The sequence below is a fragment of the Protopterus annectens genome, chromosome 12.part0, assembly GCF_019279795.1.
Source record: "Protopterus annectens isolate FY-2018-M chromosome 12.part0, PAN1.0, whole genome shotgun sequence".
In the NCBI taxonomy this organism is placed as follows: Eukaryota; Metazoa; Chordata; order Ceratodontiformes; family Protopteridae; genus Protopterus; species Protopterus annectens.
Window position 1 is genome coordinate 594,596,976 of NC_056746.1, and position 22,500 is coordinate 594,619,475.

The following is a 22,500-nucleotide window of genomic DNA, read 5'->3' on the forward strand; positions in this document are numbered from 1 at the left end:
TCCCTAAAGGGCACAGTGGGTGAGGTATAGGCATTTGCCAGAGGCCTGTGGGCTAGGTGTGACAGATGCAGGCCATCTGTAGCAGGGCAGTGCATTCTGATGATCATATGTTCCCAGGCTGCCGGTAGGTGACACCCCTGGGATGGCACCAGCAAGCTGACTGTAGGTGCTACTGACAATTGCTTTCTGTTACTATTGTGCCATCAGTCTGTGTGGCAGCTGGATGCTGCTTAAGTCTAGGAACATGTTACTGCATTTCTATGGGACTATGGGGGGGTTATATGACTGTACACAATACACATCTGCACAGACTATGCTGATATTTGCTTAACATTTTGGTCCCATGTAGCATAGTGGTGTGCCCTGTCTTTCAGACTACAGGCCTAACAGTATCATCCACAGGTCAGATTGTTCTGGAATAGACATTTGTAGTTTCAGACTTCTTACCTTTCAGAGCCATGCTGCCACTGCCAGACCTGCTGTGATATCACTGTGTAGAAGTCTGTGGGTGGGGATTTCATGGATGTTGCCATGTGTGGGCCTTTGCCAGGCATTTCTGCATGGTTGTCTACAGCTGATCTGCTGTGTGGAGTTGGTGGTGGGTATGGGACCCCCACTCTGACATCCATGCATGTGTCCTATGACCCTGCCCGTTATTTGGCTCAACACATATACTAGAGTGGTATTTGTCAACTAGGGTGGTACTGCATGGTGTGGGTAGGGCAGTACTGGGGATACACATCCTGCTGTCCCAAAGAGCTGTCAGTTATCTGCTGCTATCCCAGTTAGCCACCCCATTCCCTTACATGCTTGATCAATACCATATATATGCTATCAGAAAATTCCACTCCAATTTGTTACAGAGATTGGCTTACCTTGTGTCTGCAGCTGTTGTGAGAGTGGTGCTTGAGGAATGACTATGTTGGATGCACACAATACACTGCCTATACATGGTCAGGTATAGGTGGTGTGATGTTTGGCATCCATTATACTGTGTGTGTGAGTCAGACAGAGAGAGAGATCAGTCCCTGGGCCCTACAGTGTCAGTGTATGTGCTATGCATTGCCTCTTTGCCAAGGCCAGGGGCATACTGGATATGCCTCCATCTGCCTACAGGGGCAGGCTCAGGATGCTTGTCCTCCCAGTCCCTCTGTGCCTGTGGAGGCCTTGGCAATGGTGGGGGGCTGTGTGGCCCATCCCCATTTTGTTCCTGCTGCAGCTGTTTCCGCAGGATCATATTGTGTAGCACATACTATGACCATGTGTGCACATGTGGCTGGAGACTACTGCAAGGCTCTACCGGGTATGTCAATGCAGTGGAACCATGACTTAAGCATCCCAAATACATGCTCTATAATGATCCTGGTTTGTGCGTGTGCCTCATTATGGCATTTTTGTGTGTGGATGTATGCATTTCTGATGGGTGTCATCATACACGGCTCCAGTGCTTACCAGCATCCCCCATTAAATGGCCATACAGGATGTCCACCCAGCAAACCACTGATACAGCTGTGAGGAATACCAGATGTGGGAGTTGTTATATTTCCAGGGCAGCCAGCACATGCATTCATGATAATGCCCTGGGCATTGCACACAACCTGGCAGTTGATGGAGTGGAACCCCTTGTGGTTCATGTAGACCCTACACTGGTTACCAGGTGGTGCTTTGATGTGGATGTGCGTGCAGTGTATGGGACCCAGTACCTCCGGGTAGTCTGCTACATGGTGGAAGAGACGCATATTGCGAGTCCTCTCCTCACAGTTGGTAGGGAATTTAATGTGCTCCTCAGCATGTGGTCGCATGGCATCCAGGAACTGGTGGAGTATCCTGGATGCAGATGCCTGTGAGATCCCCATGATATCCCCAGTTGGTCTTTGGAAAGTACCTGTATCTAGTTTTCTTAGAGCTACACATACCTTGGTATCCACTGGGATGGGTTCCCCTCTGTTTGTTCTGGATGTGAGGTGAGGCCGGAACAGCTCCACAATTTGCTGCAGTATGTTCCTATCCACCCTGTAGCGCTCTACTATCTCCAGATCATGTATCCCTTGGTAGGTTACCCTGGGCCTGAACACTCTTCTCCTCCTCCTCATAAGTCTGGGGTGGTTGTCAGCATTGTCCTCTTCACCACCCTCAGCCTCTTGCACATACTGATGTATGAAGGTGACAGCAGCCCCTAACATTTTGTTAGTTTTGTCAGGTAAAATTTCCCCACCTGTGCACACCGGTGGTGTAGAATTTGTGGGAAAAAAAACAGACTGAAAGGTGTTTGCATTGTTTATAGTGGTGTGATGCAGATGCTGCCTGTGTGATTGGCTGAGTATGATACATTCCACCTGCCATCTCTGTTACTTGTATTTGAGTGCCTCTATTCTGCTATTTCCCTTTTTTTTCTTGTTCCACTTGCCATTTCTTGTATTTTTTTTTGTGGTTTAAATCCCGGTGCGTGCCGCGCAAACCTGTTTAGGCAAGGTAAACAATGCTATACAGCCTCGGGCACACCCCTTGCTTACATATACACAGTGCTGCCATTTCCTGTGTTTTTTTTTTTATTTAAGTTCCAGTGTGCACCGCACAAACCCGTTTAGCTAAGTTAAACACATTTTAGCAGAACTGTCCCTCCTTGGATGCAAACATGATCTTCATTTCATGGTGTAAGACATTACATCCTCTGACACACCCCCTTGCTTAGCTGTACTTAGCTAAGTGCAAACCCAGCCAACAGAGCTCCAATGTGCTTGCAGAAAGCATGACACACCCCCTCTTCATGTTAGTTGCTCCTCTTGCCTACAAGATCCTGTTCTAGCACCTACATGGTTAGGTGCGGGTTTTGGACTTAGAATATTTTGTGATTCAGTAAATTTTCCCTCATTTGCATACCCCACTGCCTTAGCCCATAGGCACTGCACTGACACAGAGACTTTCCCCATGACAACCACTGTCCCCTGCTATTGTTTTGATTCTGCATGCCATAGACTATAATGGCAAAATACAGATTTTCTTTAAACTTGTGTTTTCACATTTTTTTTTTATTTTTGTTGCTATCGTGTTTGCGTGTCACTGTACTATGCTTAAACATCCGAGATCAGCCTCAAAAAATATATATTTTTTTTATTAAAATTAAACATTTATTCATGCCAATGGCCATATATTTGGCCATTGGCATGCCTACAGATGTGAATACATGCTTTTATTTGTGCTGTCATGCCTCCATTTTCTTTTTTTGCAGAAACGTGTTCAGTTAGTAACTGAACACATTTCTGCACTGACACTGTTCCTGCATGGAGACCTGGCAGCTTCCTAAATCACTAATTCACCTCATTTGCATGTTTGTCATCTGCAAATGAGGTGATTACCATGCCACATGATCTTCCATGCAGGAACAGTATAGACAGGCTCATGCACGTTGGATCAGCTGTTTGCTGAATCACTCGGTGGCCGAACTCCATGCAGGAGCTGCTACACTGTTCCTGCATGGAGTTTTTGCTTTCCTGAATCCTGGGGAAGATCAATAGATTGTATGTCTTGATAGAAATTGTATTGAACAACAATTTTTTCAGAGTTGGTGATTCTTTGTTCCAACAAATTTCTGGTGTAGCCATGGGTTCTAGGGTAGCAGCATATTTTGTTAATCAAGTCATGGCTATGTGGGAGACACATTATCTTATTACACAACCTTTGGCAAACAGCATTTTGTTTTATAGGTGTTACATAGATTACTTGTTTTTTTATAGCAAGGGGACTTTGAGACATTTTCAACTTTTGTAAAAGACTTAAACAATACCACTGAGTTTCTCAAGTTTACCCTTGGGAGTTTTGGCAAAACTATTGATTTTCTGGACATACATTTGGAATTTGACCATGGTAACCCCATTTTTTTAGTAAGATTTTTAGAAAGTCAACTTTTGTCAACCAGTATTTACATAGAGACAACTTGCACCCCCTGCATATGAAAATAGGTGTTGTTAAGGGGCAGCTTATATGGCTGAGTCATTTGACTAGTGATGAATCTACCTTTTTATTAGTTGTAGACAAACTTGTCTACTTCTTTACACACAGGGGTTATGATTTGTTCTGGTTAAAGAAAATCATCACTGACGTTATGGGGTTACGTGAGGGTACAACAAGTCATATTTTGACAGGTAATGGGTGTTTCGATTTGACCTTAGGTCACAGTACAGAAGGATATCAATTGGCTTTCCCTATACCAATTTCTAATGGTATGAGTGTCATTAGAAGCATCATTATGGACACTTGGAAAGTTCTGATGGGGCACTCAGATTTGGTTAACATTCTGGGCAGGAAGCCTTTGTTCACTTACAAGAAAGTTGTGAACATTAAAGCTATTTTAGAAAAAAAACACAACAGATTATGATAAAGGAAGACATGACTCTATTGGCACTTTTGCTTGTGGCCACTGCAGACAATGTAGATTCATAGCTAATTCAGGTTTTGTTGAATTAAAGCATCTTAGAACAATTCTTTGGGCCAAAGGTCATTATAATTGTGACTGTTGATTTGTTGTTTACATTGCAGTGTGCAATTCTTACACAAGTCTTTATATAGGTAAAACTATTAGGACCTTAAGCAGAATAATTTATGAGCACGTTTTAGCCATCAAGAACAAATATAAGGTGAATGCATTGGCATGACATGCCGTAGTTTGTAATAACTTTAAAAAGTTCACATTTTCTGTATTGGATGTTGTAGATTCAGGTGTCTTTACTGGTGACTTCAAAACTTTATTGGAATATAAGGAGAGCAAATGGCAAATAGCATTATGTGCTGATCATTTTACAGGGTTGAATGAGACCATAAACATTAAGTGTTTTTTTACAAATGCAAAAGTTATAAAGGTATAGACACATTGTATTATTTTTACTTGTGTTTTTTTAATACATATATTTATAAATGTTATTGTCTTGTATGTATACAAGGTGTTTATGCATTGATTTTTATAGATTTAAATGTAATGTTATATTCATAGTGTTGTTTTAATATGCTTTGCACAGTTAATTATTTTTTTCATTGGTTGATGTCATGTGGTTTTGTATAAAAGGTTTGTCTTGTATTAACATATTTGTTCTGATGAAGTTCGAGTAATGCTAATTAATACAGCCAAAATGCCATGCTCACATGTTACTTTTAAAGGGAGAGAACAAATTACAGGTGGGCATTGGGGAGTTTAGCAGAGAGGCAGTGGTGATGGGGGAGGTGTGTGCGTGTGAGTATGTTTGTTGCAGGATGTGTGTGTGTGTGTGTGTGTGTGTGTGTGTGTGTGTGTGTGTGTGTGTGTGTGTGTGTGTATGTGTGTGTGTTCTTGCATGGGTATGAGTGATCATTCCTCATTCCCTCCAATATAGCTCTTTTGAGTGTGTACCATTAACTCCTACTGGGTGTGGGTTCAGCCTTTAAAAATGAAGTTATCACCTTACAATTCTAACAAATATTCTTTGACAGAAGTCAAATATCAATACAATTGTGTTTGCCATCATGTATGCTTCAAGATAAAATATTTTAATACATTGTATGGAGCATGGTTTTGGAATTTTTAATGCAAATATGAACAAGCAATATCTGATGCCTAAAGGTGTATTAGGAGGTAACTGCAGAAACTGCTGGAGGTGCACTCGGTGTATCAGGTGTAATGAGTTAAGAGAGTGTGTGTAGGGGTGCATGTGCATGTGTGTGTGTGGGTGCATGTGTGTGTGTGTGTGTGTGTCTGTCTGTATAAAGCAGCAGACAGCAGGGATACTTTTTAAATATTACTGTAAGTCACAAACAGTTACTAGAACAAAAGGTTTTGCATCACAAGTCATTTTCTGAACAAAAAGAAGTATGAAACTCAAATGTTTGTTATTACTGGCTGACTGACTGTATTTGTCCATAATTTATTTGATGGATACCTTCAACTGGCCATTCAGTAATCCAAAAAAAAAACCCAAGTAGAGAGATAATTGCAGTATTCAGTGGCTCATTTGCATTAAAGGTACTTCTGTTTATTAATCATTGCTCATTGTGGTGCAAAGATGAGTGTTGCTACCACATAGTGCTTGGATCTCTTTTTTATTTTTTGGCTACTCTGTGCAGTTTCTACATGTCCTCCTTGATTCCAGGTGTGTTTTTCCTACTGGAGTTCTCTGCTTTCCTTCATCACCCCAAAGACATGCCAATAGGTGATTCTGTGAACCACTAAAATACTTGTAGACAGGTGTGCACTCTCAGTGATTGACTGGCATCACACCTAAGATTGTTTCTCTGCCTTATGCTTTTGAGTGCTGCAAGATGTTCAAGCTTCCCATGAGCCTAATAAGTTTTATTATTTATTGAAAAATGAATACATAATTGATTCATTCAGTCAGGAACTATAAATGAATAAGAAAGTTATTTTCACTTACCATGCTGTCCTCGTCACTCGCTTTCAGTACTGCAGCAAATGTCTGAAGTGAGGTAATGTTCCACTGTAGAATTTCACCATCATTATACACAGTAGCAATGGTACCAAGCTTTGCTATCACGTTATCTGGCAGCCCTCCAGGATATACCTGTAATGTTTACACAGAGAGATGTATGCATGTTATATATACAAATTATTTACTTTGATTGCCTTAGTATGTGTTTCAGTAAAATGTAATACTGACTTAAGGTGTTTAACAAGAAAACAAAACACTCTGGTGACTCCTAAAAAGAGACACTTTTGTCTAGTGTCCTTTGGCTTACTGAAATAACTGTTTTGATTTACTTGCTGAAACTGATATTATGGAGAAATTACCACTCAAAACAAGATTACTATAGACATCCCATCTTATGTATGATGGTTAAAAACTGTGATGCAAGAAATTCCACACTTGTTGTTACATGTTTTAAGCATACTTGCAAGGGCTTTCCCAAAGCTTCTCTCTGACATGGGGTACTGCCACAGATACACCAAATTCTGAGACTGCTGTACCTCAAAGCTGGGGAAGTACTCCGATTTACAGCAACATCAGACTTGGTACATATTAGTTGCAGTTACACTTACAGCTCTGATGGTCTGAGGATCACAAAAGTAGTATTTCAAATTTCATAGTTTCATAGTTTCATAGTATAGTACTAGGCTATCTGCCCTGGGGCATTTGTAAGCCTAGCTATAGTGATGTGGCTTTTGCCACCCCATGAAATGGTACAAAAATGTACAGAATAAATCTAGAATACTGTGCCTCTGTCTAGTAGTGACACAATGAAGGTCCCCTTATATAATAGAATTAGTTTACTGTGCCCCTGTCTAGCAGTGGCACAGATGTGACCCCTGGGGTAAACTTACGATCTCCCATCCACTCATCAAGATTTCTCTTGAAGAGAGTCAGTGAGGGGCTTTGTCTAATACGAACTGGGATCCTGTTCCAAAGCATGGGAAGCCTCTGGGTTATGAATCTATCCCTCCAGCATGTCCTATTCATACTTGTGCCGAGGTTTAAGTCTTTAGCTCTCGTGGTCCTGATGGATTTGGATTTTTTGAGGTGGAGCATGTCCATCAGATCCTGATTGGACATGGCCTTGTACGTCAGGCAGAGATCACCTCTGAGCAGGCGGTATGCTACTGAATAGAGCTGAAGTTTCTTTAGTCTGGCAGAATAAGACATATGTTGGAGACCCTTGATCCTTTTGGTGAGGTACTTTTGTGGTCTCTCCAGCTGTTGCAAATGCCGGGTGAGGTACATACCAAATGGGGCATTGTACTCAATCATGGGTCTGATGAGGGAGGAATATAGGGGTACAATGACATCCTTGGATCTGGATGTGAATCCCATCATGATGAGGTGTGCAAGGTAGAATGTTTTTCTAACCACTTTGGCAACGTGGGTGTCAAATGAGAGGTCGCTGTCTACTTGGGTCCCTAGGTCTCTGATTACTTTTTCCGTACTCAGTGGGTTGCTGTCTATGTGATAATTTGTGGGTACTTTGTTTTTTCCAAAAGGGATGACTATACATTTTTTGGCATTTAGTTTAAGGCCGTGACTACGGCACCAGTTGTCCGTTTCAGTGAGGCCTTTTTGTAGGATGTGTGTGTCTGCTGGTGTATCGACTATGGCACCTAGTTTGCAGTTATCTGCGAACTTTGTCAGCCACAGCCCTCCCATGTTTGCTTTAACATCTGAGAAATAAATGCTGAACAAGAGGGGTCCCAGGACAGATCCCTGTGGTACATCACTTGTGACTGGCTTTGAGTCTGACATTGCTCCAGCAATTTTAACTTTATGGGTTCTGTCCTTTAGCCAGTTTGCAACCCATCTAGTGACATAAGGGTTTACTTTTAAGCTGTTTAGCTTATCTATGATGCCTGAGTGGGGTATTGTGTCGAAGGCCTTAGCCAAGTCCAGGTATGCTGTATGGACTGCTTTGCCCTCATCAATGGCTCTAGTGACTGTTTCGAAAAAGTCAACCAGGTTTAAAAGGCAGGATCTGCCCTTTTCAAAGCCGAACTGGGTGGGGTCAAGTGTCTGTAGGTCCCCTATGTCTCTGTTTATGAGTTCCATAATGATTCTTTCCATAGCTTTGCAGACCAGGCTAGTTAAGCTTATGGGGCGGTAGTTTCCAGGGTCTGTAGAGGCACCCTCCTTGTGGAGTGGGACCACTGTTGCTGTACGCCAGTGTTCATGTACATATCCCGAAGTAAGGCTAAGGTTAAATAGCATTTTTATATGTGGGTTTAGCTCCTCTTGGAGTTCACGTAACACGCACCCCGGGATACCATCAGGTCCCATTGATGCTGTGTTTTTTGCTTTGTTTAGGGCGGTTCTCACTTGGACATCTGAGATGACAGGGAGATTACTTTCAGCTGGGATAGGTATTTCTTCTTTTGGGGGTGAAGGAGGGGAAAAATTTGCACTGAACCTGTCAGCCAGAATGTTAGCAATATCTGTGGGTTCAGTGTATTTTTTGTTGTTGTGAACCAACTCTGAGCATATCTGAGGGTTTCCGCCCAGGTTTCTAACATAGCTGAAGAAGGCTTTGTGGTTATCTTTAGTGTCCTTAGTGATTTTTCTCTCAAAGTTTGCCTTGGATGTTTTTATGAGAGAACGTAGTTTTCTGCTAATGTTGATCAGAGATGTCTTCCCTTCATGGGATTTCGCTCTGACGTGCAGAAGCGTCCTTCTTTTGTTATACAATTTGTTTATGGCTGAGGTCCACCAGACAGGATGCTTACATTTGGTGGAGAGGGACTTGGATTTGTTTGGGATTGCATGATACATGCATTCTTGGAGATGTCCATAGAAAGCATTTGTGAAGGATTCGGCATTGTGGGATGTGGTATCCACTGGCACAGTGGGCTTAAAGGATACCATCTCAGTCTTAAGAAGAGTGAAGTCTAATTTGAGAAGTTTTTCACTGTGGTCTTTTGTGCTGGGGGTGGAGGTGGGATATGTATATCCAGGGTGATTAGTTTGTGGTCAGATCTCACTAGTGAGGGGTATACTTTCGGTGTGGAGCATTTTGTCCCCATGTTTGTGATGATCAGGTCTAGTATATTATCTCCCCTAGTGGGAGAGGTGACTAGTTGTTCCAGCGCATTTGAATTTATGAATTCCAGGAACCTTTGGGCTAGGGTATTAGGGCTAGAATAATGTACCCGATCTATGTTTGGGTAGTTGAAGTCTCCCAGTATGATGGTATTTTGTGATACATTCATATCCTCCAATGTCTTCAGGAAGGCTGAGTGGGGTTCTTGAGATTGGGAGGGTGGTCTGTAACATGCTACCAGTTGTATAGCAGTTTTGCCTATGGTTAGTTGCACCTGTATGGTCTCTGATGCTTCATGTGTTGCTACTAACCTGGAGGTGTGGGTGTCCTTTATGAATATGGACACTCCCCCTCCCTTTGTGGTTCGCCCGGTTTTGGGGCTGAAAAGCATGATACGAGGTATAGCCTGGTAGTGCTGGGGTGCTCTCAGGAGCCTTGAACCAGGTTTCAGTTACTGCACAGACGTCGATGTTCTCCATGCTGAGGAGTGCATCAAGTGCCTGCATGTTGAGATTTAGACTTCTGGTGTTGAGCAGCATTACCCTTAGTTTTTTCCCATTTTTTTTTTCTAAGGAGGTGGGTTTGTCTTTTGAGCCTTTCCTAAAAAAGGCACTATGGGGGTGGCAAGAGCCTTAGCCAATATCCAGAAGCCCAGTGGTGACAGGTGTAAGCCATCCCTTGCGAAGCAGCGTGGCTTGTCCAACATACCATCCCAGGCAGACAGACATTGGATCCCCTTAGAATGACACCAGTGCTTGAGCCAATTGTTAAAGCTGATCATCTTGTCTTTGTATTGTGGTATCATTCTTGGTGAGGGCAAGATGCTGCTCAGGGTCAGGGTCATACCAGCCTGGGCTACATAATCGGAGAGCTCCTCTATGTCTCTTTTCATGTAGTCCAGGGAGGTACGTCTCAGGTCATTCACACCAGCATGGACAATGACGGAGCCATATTTGTACTTGCTTTGGAGTGACCTGAGTGCGTGTGTTATGTGGCGGATCCTAGCTCCCGATAGACAGCTCACAGTCACCTTCTCCTTGTTCAGCCTGGTCAGTGGGACATCAGTGTGTCTGACTATGGAGTCACCTATTACTAGTGTATCAGGCAAGGTGTTTGGCCTTAAGGGCTGCAATTGATCGACACATTGATTTATTGAGGTATGTGTTGCATGTGTTTTGTTTTGAGGTGGTGGATTTTTGGATGTCTGCTTTGGGAACCTCTGTTGTTTTGGTAAGTTTTTTATTAGAGCCTCCGAGTATGTCTTTGTGTATTTATGTGTTTGGTTTGCAGTTGTGGTAGGTCTATGTGGGACTGGGATTGTTGTGTGTGTGGTTGCCATCTCCTCCTGTCTGGTCATGCCAGCCCTGAGTTGAGAGAGTTCAGCCTCCAGTTTGGCTATATAGTTGCATCTCTCACATGTATTTGTGTTTGTTGGGAGGAGGAGAGGGTTGTCTGTGTACATGAGACAATTGTAGCATTGACTCAAGATACCCAGATTGACCAGCTGAACTGGAGACACCAGTAATCTACCACTCGACATGCTAGAACAGTATAAGGGAGTGGTATACCTTTAAGGGAAGTGGATATTCACAGGGGTGGTAAGTAGATGTAGTGCTTTACTTAGTACGAGAGTGCTTACTTAGTAGAGAAGTATTGAGAACAAGTGCTAGGCTTATAATACAGTGAGTAGTCTGGTTATACTAAGAGTAGAGCTTCCTTAAGGGAAAATTTGAAGAGCAGACTTGGCGGAGTCAGAAAAAGTTTAACTTTGTTTAACTGGTGCTGCGCTATGCGCACGACCGCGCAAAGCCGTGCAAACGCGGATTTTAAACAGTGAACTACAAAAGAGCTAGAAATGGTCCAAAACAACCAATTACTACAGCTTCTTGTGCTGAGGTCACTTCCCCCAAGGACAGATAGGCTGCTCAAGGCTCCCCACTCCCACTGGTGAGCAAAGAAACTTCCTTCTATCCAAGTAAGGTAATGGACAACACAGGAACTACACCACAGCCCAGAATACAGCAATGCCTGTAAACTGGTCTAAACTAGTTGAGGAAGGCGGGAAAACAAGGATTATTTTTGTTGTCTTTTTGTTTTTTTGGTAGAAACACACAGAAAATGCAGAAACAGTGATAAATTAGTTACACAGGCTAGCACACTTTAGTGGGCAGCCTCCACAGTTAAATTAAACAAACAAACAAGAAAACTTTCAATCAAATTCGACTAAAATGTAACTTTAAGTGCAGATTTTAAAATAATGCAGCAATCAGTTAAAAAACAGTTCAGGCTAGTTCAAGGTAAGCTACAGAAGCTATTTCAAGTGAAAAAAAAGCAAAGATACTTAAATCCAGAAGGTAATCGCTTTTCTGAGTTCACTGCTGCTAGGACCACTCTGTAAACCCACGTGGAGCTTGTCTGAGCAGTATAGCCAGAAAAAAATGCCCAGAGGCGGATTTTAAACAGTGAACTACAAAAGAGCTTGAAATGGTCCAAAACAACCAATTACTACAGCTTCTTGTGCTGAGGTCACTTCCCCCAAGGACAGGTAGGCTGCTCAAGGCTCCCCACTCCCACTGGTGAGCAAAGAAACTTCCTTCTATCCAAGTAAGGTAATGGACAACACAGGAACTACACCACAGTCCAGAATACAGCAATGCCTGTAAACTGGTCTAAACTAGTCGAGGAAGGCAGGAAAACAAGGATTATTTTTTTGTTTTTTAAATTAAAATCAGTTAAATTAAACAAACAAACAAGCAAATCATAGGGTTAAAAGAACTACACAGACAAATCATTCAGTAAAAACTGCAATAATCAGGCATTCTGCAACTAGAAGTCACCTGGAGTAACTATAAATGCCACTAGTAATATATCAAAGACAAAAGAACAGTCCATCCTGTTGACTGGGTCCTGTTGTACAGAGGGGTACAGACGGCACACACGATTACCAGTGTTCAACTAGTGGCATGGATGCAGGAGGACTGAGTGAAGGAGAATGAGAATAAGCAGCCAACACTAATTCACCCATCCTGGTGGGAGGGAGGCAACTCTGCTGACTGTATGGGTAATATCTCAGGGAGTGCATGTGAACTGCATGCAGCAAGAAGCCTAATCCACATTACACAGTACTGAACCACATAGCTGGCAATGTGTGGCAGTCTGCATGTACCTCTTACACACATCAATTGTGGGGCACACAAGCTGCTGAGGGGGGAATAGGACAGTCTGTAGGATTGGCAGACTAACCCACTACTTAGCACATGAAGCCCAGCTTCACCAAGGAATGAATGCGGCACAAAAATTGGGTGCAGGATGGGAGAGCACTGAAAAAATCTTACAGACCCACAAAAAATTATAAAAAAAGTACTTCTTCCTCTTTTCCTAGGAGGAGATTACAGATGGATCACTATGTCAAATGAAAAAATGTCTAAATTATTTTATGCGCTAAACACCAGCATACTGATTTTATTTATTGCATGTTTGGTATTCATGTAGGTGGACTGATCTATTAGCCTTTTTTTATCCATGGCGTGGGCACGTAATAAAATATAATTTTGATACATAGCCTAGTGATATCTTGAGAATGGAGTACTAGTTGTATTTAGATGCAAAGTTAAATATGGACAAGGATGCAAAGTAATGGCATGCATGCAACTACATATACAACTATTTTATTTACTTACATTTGTTGATTGGGTAAATGAATTAGTCAGATTACCATTTTTTATTCACGACCGGAGCCAAAGCAGCAATTAACAATATATAGCTAATATCCAAACATTGCAAGTAATAGCATTATCTTGCACAGAAATACAAGGCCTGCAGAGTTAGCAAAGTAAAGCAATAAAATGCTTCCATTATGAATAGTACAAATATTTATATAGTCATTTGAGACACTTATAAGTCCCAACTGGTATAATTGTAGGAGCAGCATTGCCCAGGCTTGCAGAAGACATTTTCTTAAAGACAAAACATCTTGTGACATTTTACTATAGTGAAATAAAGAGTCAGAAAAAAAAAGACATGCAGTTTTAAGTTAAAGTGTCAAATGAAAGAATTTCTGGTTGTTTAACAGAGAGTGGCCAGCCATTGTCCTGGAAGAAAGTACATGCATTTTTTTTCATTAAGTAAGCCTTAAGTGTTGATTAAATTGTTTGGTTGCCAATTTCTCAGATTTTTTTTTGAGGGCTAATGTTACAACATGCTGGTACATTTTTCAAGAATGCCCTTTCTGTAAGGGCACATTTGAAGGGAGGATCTATTAAATGCAGAGTGGAATTACTGTGTAGTAAAGATGGGCTGTTCCTTGTGGAAAGTAGATTTATAGAGCTGACATAATTGTTTATAATTTTAAATATAAGGGCATTCAAAAAATCTGAAGCCTTTGTATGTACAGGTGGCCATTAACTTTCTTTTATGGTGGCACAAGGATATTAATGAGGGCTAGCTAAGGTGATAATTTTAAGTAGCTTGTATTCTCTTGATAGATTTTTCATTTTTATAAGCACTGCAGAAACATACATCCCAAATGTAATACAGCTTGAAAGTTTGTTATAGACTATGTATTAAAGAGGTATATAATTATTTTCTGTTTAATTTCTCATCAGAATGTAGCTAAAAACTTATATAGAATGTTTGCTCTTTGGTAATACCTGGTGCAAAATTATTGAATATATTCAGTTTGGTAAATTATTTATAGAAAATATACAATATTTTACAAATCTGTTACATTGGCATCAGCAGTTGTTACTAGAAGCAATCTGATTCTTAACTCATCACTATGTAGATTAATGACATGTTTTATAAGAGTTCAAAGTTTAGACATATGAATGCAAACAGTACTTGATCGGCTCTTAACACCAACAGAAAATATGCTAAGGGCTTCAAACTGTGGTGTATTTCCTGAATTAAGCAAATTCCATTTTCAGGCAAGGTTGGTGTTAAGTTATTCATTAAAGTTGTTGTTGTTGTGTCTTTTGGCTTTTCCTGGTTAGGGGTCGCCACAGCGGAACTCCGGTCCGCTAATAATTGGCAGAAGATTTATAAGTGCCGAGTTGCCAGCCATGACGCACAACCTTCAACAAAGGTATGCCATTCACACATGTCTCCATACAGAAGACGCTCTAGCTGAGAATCGAACCGGACAGCATCTTACTGTGAGGCGGCAAAGCTACCGCAGCACCCTTGCTATGATCTAAGTCATTCATTAAAGTATTTATTTGAAAGTTTCAGTCCTAGTTATCACATGAGATATGTTGATAACTGAAATGTCTCTTATACAATAATATGAAAAAAATATGATGCCATTGACAAGTTCACAATTACAGAGTCCATAGAGAAGGCATACCTTAAATAATGAGTCAAGCATAAACCGTAAAACAATTTTTGGAAGTAATTAGCCTTAGTACACAGTAAAATCAAAAATATCTTTTCTAATTTACAGCTCACATTAGTTAAAGATAAGTCAGTGTTAATGTTAAGTGCTGAGAAAGGGAAATGGGTACTTGCAGTCAGAATTAAATTTCAAAAGATGATCTACGGCCATTGCCAAACAAATTATAATTTCTAAAAGATTGATAGACCGATACATTGCAGCATGTTATAAGAGAAACTGCTCATGAAATGTATCCCAGAGCAATTGGATGCTGTTATAAAAGGAAATGTTTGTGAGGTTCTTGGAAAACTTTTCACATATGCAAAATTAGGGAAGAAGAATAACTTTGCAGAGGTCAGATATTTTTTTCCAGATACCATCTTGAGGAGGTTCTTTATATTAGCAGGGTGCCATTCAGATTAATAGGCAGTGTTTCTGGATTTAAGTGACAGTTACTGATGAACCAGGAAACCAGCAGCTATAGCAGTCACAAAAGTGAGGGCCTAAGTATGGGAAAAGTTTAAAGAGTTCATAGAAAATGAGTTTCAGGTTGCTGTAAAAAAGTTCTAGCAAGCTATCTGGTGACTCAGTAAGGCAATGTGGGATAGTATCCAAACTTTCCTCAACAGAAAATGAGAAATGCAGGCCTCATATGAAAATACTGTTGAGCAATGGAAAGGGAACTTTGACAAACTCCTACATTTTGTGGACATGCTCTCTTCTGTGAAGAAAGTTCCAGAAGCAGACAATAGAACTGGATCCATTTCAGCAAATGCTGTTACAGTGATTAAATGTTCTTAGTATACCAAGGCTGTGGGAGTGGATGACAACTGTCAGAAAATGCTGAAGCCCTTGGACAATATTGTGGTTTAATGCTGACAAGTTTTTCCAGTGTTATATGGAACACTGGGGCAATATCTCTGGAATGGCAAACTGAAGCAGAGGTCTCCATTTTTCAAAAGAAGAACAGGAGGACCTCAGTTACAGAGAAATTACAGGCTTCAGCCTCCTTTGGAAAGTAGATGCCCTGGTGCTAGAAGTGGGGCTTCATGGAATAGTGATGAGTCTGATTCAGGAGGAGCAATATGGATTTTATCCTGGCCATGGAAAGATAAGCAGAGGGTAAACTCTTTGTCCTTGCAGCTGGATGAGCAGATGGAGAGATAGATGGCTGAATGGCTGGGTGGCTGGCTAGATGGATGGATGGATGAATGGAATAATTGATTGACAGATACCAGTCTAATTCTTGTAGTTCTGATGTGTAATCTGAGTGAGAAACTGAGATTAGCTTTGAACTGATTGAGTAATGAAGGCATGTGTAGCAGGCAGAATATCCATGCATAATTAAATCAGAACCCTATTACGACTACAAAACAAATTAGCTATTGCATACTTTTTTGTATTGCCAGAAATATGCATAATAAACTAAAGGTATTATATAACTCATCTAGATTCTTAATTGCTGATGCTCAAATTGCAGATCACAAAGGAATACTTTTTCTGCTTTTGTGAAATTGCCTTTCTTTTTGCTAGCACCTCTTCTATGAATTTATGTTTTCATTAGCTCTCTTTAAAGAGAATGTATAGACTCATGCTATAGATCACCACTGCACCATTTTTAAAATATTGACTGGATTTGATTTACTGACATCGTAATGTAAAGTACAGCAGCCATTTAAACTAGTTGGTTGTCTTCTGCTTTCTGAAATGATGTACAGTATCCATTTTTATACATTTCATTCTATGTCCTTTGCCACATGGCAACAGACACTCATCTCTTGAGAACCAGTATAGGTTAAATATAAAATAGTTAGATTTTACTTTGAAAAATAATATAGAGAGACAGAGAGAGAGGTAAACAGTTGATTTGCATAGTGTTCTTCTGCACTGGGTGGCCATTGGCAATCCTTCTTCTTCAGGCTTCACATGACTAATATTTTTCTATTTTTTCCTGAAATATATGACATTGGCATTTAAGTCTTTATTGTTTAAAATGTGCTTCTGTTGTTTAACTGTATTCTCCTCTTTACTGCGCTTATGATCTCAGATCATGGCAGTAAAGGATTAGTTGAATAGCTGACCTACCCGGTTATCAAATAGTTATAAATAAATGTATAAAATTACTTTTGTTTGCAGGATATAAAACAATTCACCATCTTCTGCACTCACATTCCTGTGATCTCTAGTCACTACTTTGATATTTGCCTGTGCCTGGGTTCCTCATAATGCTAAAGCTAAGTTGCTGTTCAGAAAATGGAAACAATGCTTCCGAGCACTTAGAAACTCAACACACTAAAAATAAAAATGTAAGGAGAAATTAATTGTATATATATATATCTTCTTTTATTATTTTTTTTCTATAGTTTTGATAGGAAATAAAGCTCTTAATAAAATGCTCTAAACGTATACAAATGACAAGTCTGTATACCACAGGATTTCATAAAATGGTTTCATATTGGCTGATCTGTTTGTACAGAGACATGGCATAAATTTAAACTGTCAGTGGTTCTGGGTCTAGAATGAGCCAGGGACAAAGGAAGCGTCAAACAGGGGGTGGGATGAAGTAGCCAGTGGGCAGCATTTTTCATCCACTAAGTATTTGTGGAGCTGTTTCTTGAGCAATATTTAATGGCTGACAGGGGCTATGCAAGCTCCAATATTAACTTGAGAACAATTGTAATTGTACAATCAGTGCAAGACCTGCAGGTTCATAGGTGTGTACTAAGCTAATGGCCCTGTGGCCTTTACAAGCCTTGCCCATAGGATTACCCTGGCATCGTGCCACCTGACCTTAGTTCCCAGTGCCTTTGTTGAGTAAAGCCACTGGAGTGATCCCTGGGGTGAATTTTCTATTTCCCATCCACTCATCAAGATTTATTTTGAAGAGGGCCAGTTAGGTGCTCTGCTTGATATGTATGGGAAGTCTTTTCCACAGCATGGGCAGTCTCTGGGTTATGAACCTATCCTTCTAGGATGTTCTGTTGATTGTGGTAATGAGGTTGAGGTCTCTGGAGCATGTGGTGCGGAGGGATTGGGATTTCTTTAGATGTAGCATTTCTAACAGAGCTGGGTCAGACATGGCTTTGTAAGTCAAGCAGAGATTGCCTCTAAGTAGGCGATATGAGACAGAGAATAGTTGGGGTTTTTTTTATCTGTCCATATAGGACAAATATTTAAGGCCTAGGATCCCCTTTGTGAGGTACTTTTGTGGCCTGTCCAGTTGTTGCAGGTGTTTAGTGAGGTACATGCCAAATGGGGCACTGTACTCGATGACTGGCCTAATGAGGGAAGAGTAGAGGGAGATAATGACCTCTTTCTTCCTGGATGCAAAACCCTTAGTAATGAGATGTGCCACATAGAAGGACTTTCTGACCACAGTGGCATTGTGGTGGTCAAAAGAGAGGTTGCTGTCAACCTGTGTTCCCAGATCTATTATATTGCCTTCTGTGTTCAGTGGACTACCATCAATGTGATAATTCATGGGAACTAATTCATGGGAACCAGGTTTTTCCCAAAGGGGATGATGACACATTTTTTGGCATTGAGCTTAAGGCCATGGTTCTGACACCAGTCGTTGGTCTCAGTGAGACCTTTCTGTAGGATGTCAACATCACTCGCGGAATTAATAATAGCTCCCAACTTGTAATCATCTGTAAACTTTGTCAGCCAGAGTCCCTTCGTGTTGGCCTGGACTTCATAGAAGTAGATACTAAACAGGAGAGGACCCAGGACCGAACCCTGTGGGACTCCACCCATGACTGGTCAGCAGTCTGACTTGGAGTCAGCTTCTTACACACTGTGGGTTCTACCTGTGAGCCAGTTTGCAACCCACCTTGTGATATAGGGCTTGATGCCTAGCTTAGTGAGTTTTTCTATGATTCCTGAGTGGGGAATGGTATCAAAGGCCTTGGCCACATCAAGGTAGGGTGTATGAACTACCTTGCCTTCATCGGCAGCTCTGGAGATTGACTCAAAGAAGTTGGCCAAGTTGAGCAGGTATGACCTTCCCTTCACAAAACCAAACTGTGTGGGATCCAGAGTTTGGAGATTCCTTATATGCTTATTTATTAGGTCCATGATAATGCATTCTATGGCTTTGCATATCAGACTCATCAGGCTAATGGGATGACAGTTCCCAGGGTTTGTAGTCATTCCTCCTTTATGGAGAGGGATGACTGTAGCAGTGCACCATTTGGTAGGGACAAAGCCTGAGGTGAGGCTGTTATTGAACAGGGTACACAGGTGAGGTATCAGTTCACTCTGTAGTTCATGTAGAACACAGCCAGGGATATTGTTATGTCCCACAGAAGCTGTATTCTTGGCCCTGGACAGTGCTGTCTTATCCTGTGCAGCAGTAATACTGGGCATCTAGCAATCTACTGGCAGTGTGACTGGTCCCTTGGGGGTGGGGGTAAAGTTGTCACTGAATCTGTCAGCCAGTATATTGACAATATCTGTTGGCTCAGTATAGGAGGTACCATTGTGCAGTAGCTCAGAGCAAATCTGGGTATTGCTGTGGAAATTCTTTATATAACTATTGAAGGCCTTGCAGTTGTCTTTACTATCTGCTGCAATTCTGTTTTCATAGATAGCTTTAAAGGATTTGATGAGGGCTCTCAACTTTTTGTTGAGGCTGATAGGGGAGTTTTTCCAGTCTTGGGACTTCACCTTACTCCATATCAGTTTCCTTCTTCTGTTGTAGAGTTTGGTTATGGCAGGGGACCACCAGATTGGCTTCCTTTTTTTGGAGGAGAGCGTCTTGGTTCTGTTGTGCATGGCGAGATCCATGCACTTTTGTACATGTTTGTACAGTGCATTGGTGTATGATTTGGAGGTCATGCAACTGATCTCCATTTGCATGGGTGCCGTGAAGCTAGCCACCTTGTTTTTAGGAGCCCAAAATTAGCTTTGGAGAAGTTTTTCATGGTTACCTTTGCAGGGGGTGGGGGGGGGGAGGGATATGGATTTCCAAGGTGATTAGTATGAGAGTGTTAGGTTGAACCCTAATATTCTCCAGGGTGTTTAGGAATGTGGAGTATGAGTCTTGGGACATGGTTGGGGAACTATAGCAGGCTACAACCTGAATTGCTGTCTTACTCAATGTTAGCTGCACCTGAAGTATCGAGGTGTGCGCATTCTTTATGACTATGGAAACACCACTGCCTTTGGAGCTTTGGTCCAAGTTCTGGGACCGAAAGGTGTGGAATGAGTTATAGCCTGGTAGTGCAGGGGTGCTTTCTGCTGCCTTGAACCAGGCCTCTGTTACAGCACAAATGTCAAAGCTCTCCATTTAAAGGAGTGCTTTGAGTGAGTGTATTTTGAGATTTAGACTTCTAGCGTTGAGCAGTATGACCCTCAGATTGCATTTGTTTGTAACTGTTATGGTGGTAATTTGGTCTTTGGAACACCACTTAAAAAAGGCACTATAGGGGTGGCAAGAGCCTTGACAAGTATCTGGAAGCCCAGGGGTGACAGATGCAGGCCATCTCTGGCAAAGCATTGAGGTCTGTCAATCATGTCATCCCAGGCAGACAGATACTGGATCCCCTTAGAATGACACCAGAAACCTAGCCAATTGTTGAAATCAATAATTTTCTGCCCTGCATGGTTGAAGTTATGGCACATTGCATGCACTAACTATCCATTGTGATCAACTACTATTGAGTTACAGCTACTGGTATCTGCCATTAAAAGAACATTTTCTGTCTTTCTTAGTAATTAGAAGCCAGCAAACTTTGCTATCAGAGAAGTTGGGAAAATAATATGTCCAGGATCTCTAAAAGGGAGTTACAGAATTACCAGAAAGAAGATATAAAAATTCTAAGGAAGGGTAGAAGGGAAATACATTAGATCATAGCAGAGATTGGGTGGAGAAGGGGTGGTATATAAAAATGTGGCAAACTTGAATAATTGTCTAAGGCATTACTGTTACATTTCTGCACCCAATGGCAGAACTTAATTAGTTTAACTTCAGCATAATCAGCAGAGTTTTCATGTGCCCCTATGTTCTGCTGATGTCAGATGAGAAAATGTGAAAGTCATTTTGAGCAGAGGAAGAGATTCTGTAATTTTTCTACTTCCTATGTAATCTAACAGAATACAACCACCACCAATTTCCTGATATGCATTTCATGTAGGATGTCTTTGTTGACACCAATTAAGAAGCATATATGACAAAGACATGTACTATTTCTTCTCAGAAGATCAAAGCAATGTAGCAAAAATTTTGATGTGCCAACATGCATCATTTTTTTAAGATGAAAACAATGATAATATGCTTTATTCTTTTGAAATGTCTTTTTTTTGTTGTTATTGTTCCAGAGTTATATCATTAATTTTTTAAATCTTCAGTACTGTTTTGTTAATCACACGCCTTAAAAATTCATCTCCTACAGATCTAACCCCACAGTTGTAATCTCATATAATGTTTGTTTGATTATAGGATGCTTAGTGCAAGGAGTAATATTTTATAATGACACCTGCCCTTATGTCACCATGGTTTAAGGATGTCTTAGAGCTTAACGAGTATTTTTGCACTTTTATGTTCTAATGATTGAATACTATCTAAATCAAATATTAACATTAGAAATGTTGGCCTTCATATCTATACATCAGGAAAAAATATCAAGTGCAGTACACAAATAATTATATAGACCTGCTTCATTATGGTTACACATAAGATTTGGAATCATATATGAGGCAAAATGGTTCATCCTGATGTGGTTTACATTAAGGAACTTAAATGGCCTTTGCCATGTTTCCCCTGAGGTGTTAGACAATAAAAAGACCATAATAGCCTGATACTGATCATCGAGTATAACAACCCTGCAAATGATTACCACCACTGCAGAGGGAACCTGAATTTCTGCTTGCTAGTTTTCAATTTTAACTGCATATTCCAGCATCTTTCTTTCTCTACATTAGATTTTGGCTACTGTCTTTATCTTATCTGTGAAAGAATATGCATAAAGAAAATATGACAACTAACATTTTCACATAGACTGCCCTATCTGGAAAAAATGATATGTTTAAATATTCTTCCGTGGATGATAACCTTTATGTTGATACAGGTCATTCAGTTTTTTGCATAAATGAAAAATTTAATTCATTTTCACATCTAGCAGCAGCTTTTTTCTGTTGGAAATAATGAATTCTCCTTGTTCTTCTAATTTGACTCTGTTGATTTCAACAGTATGACATGGATATTACTAGGTGTTTGCAAATACTTTTGTGTTAGCATTTTATTTGTCAGTGGTTATCTAAACATGACAAAACTACATCAGTATATGTTCTTTTTTGTCTGTCACTCACAGAAGTTAGAAAATTACATTTTGTATGTTAATAACAGCTGCCAAGTGGCTAGAAAGCATGGAGCATTGTCTGCTCTACTCGTGATGAATTTAGTGTAATCATCAAGTTCTTTTCCTCATAAACACAAAGTGCAAGGTTTGATTCTGACCTTGAATTATTAGCTAGGCTTAAAATAGCTCTTCAGGGCAGCTACCTTAGTCTTTACCTATGAAACCAATGCAAGTGCAAACTTTTGCATATTTAAAGTCTCTTGGTATAGTGATACTGTAACAGCCAGACTGTTCCTAATACACCAAACCAGACTAGCCGCAGCTAGA

General features: G+C 40.7%; 1 protein-coding gene across 1 annotated transcript in view; it reads right to left on the reverse strand.

Moving 5' to 3' along the window:
* LOC122816736 overlaps positions 1–22,500 on the reverse strand; it is a 157,265-nt gene that overhangs the window by 111,122 nt on the left and 23,643 nt on the right. The window contains exon 6 of the mRNA XM_044089729.1: positions 6,399–6,545. Coding sequence (XP_043945664.1) covers positions 6,399–6,545 — 147 coding nt within the window. The remainder of the gene's footprint in view (positions 1–6,398; positions 6,546–22,500) is intronic.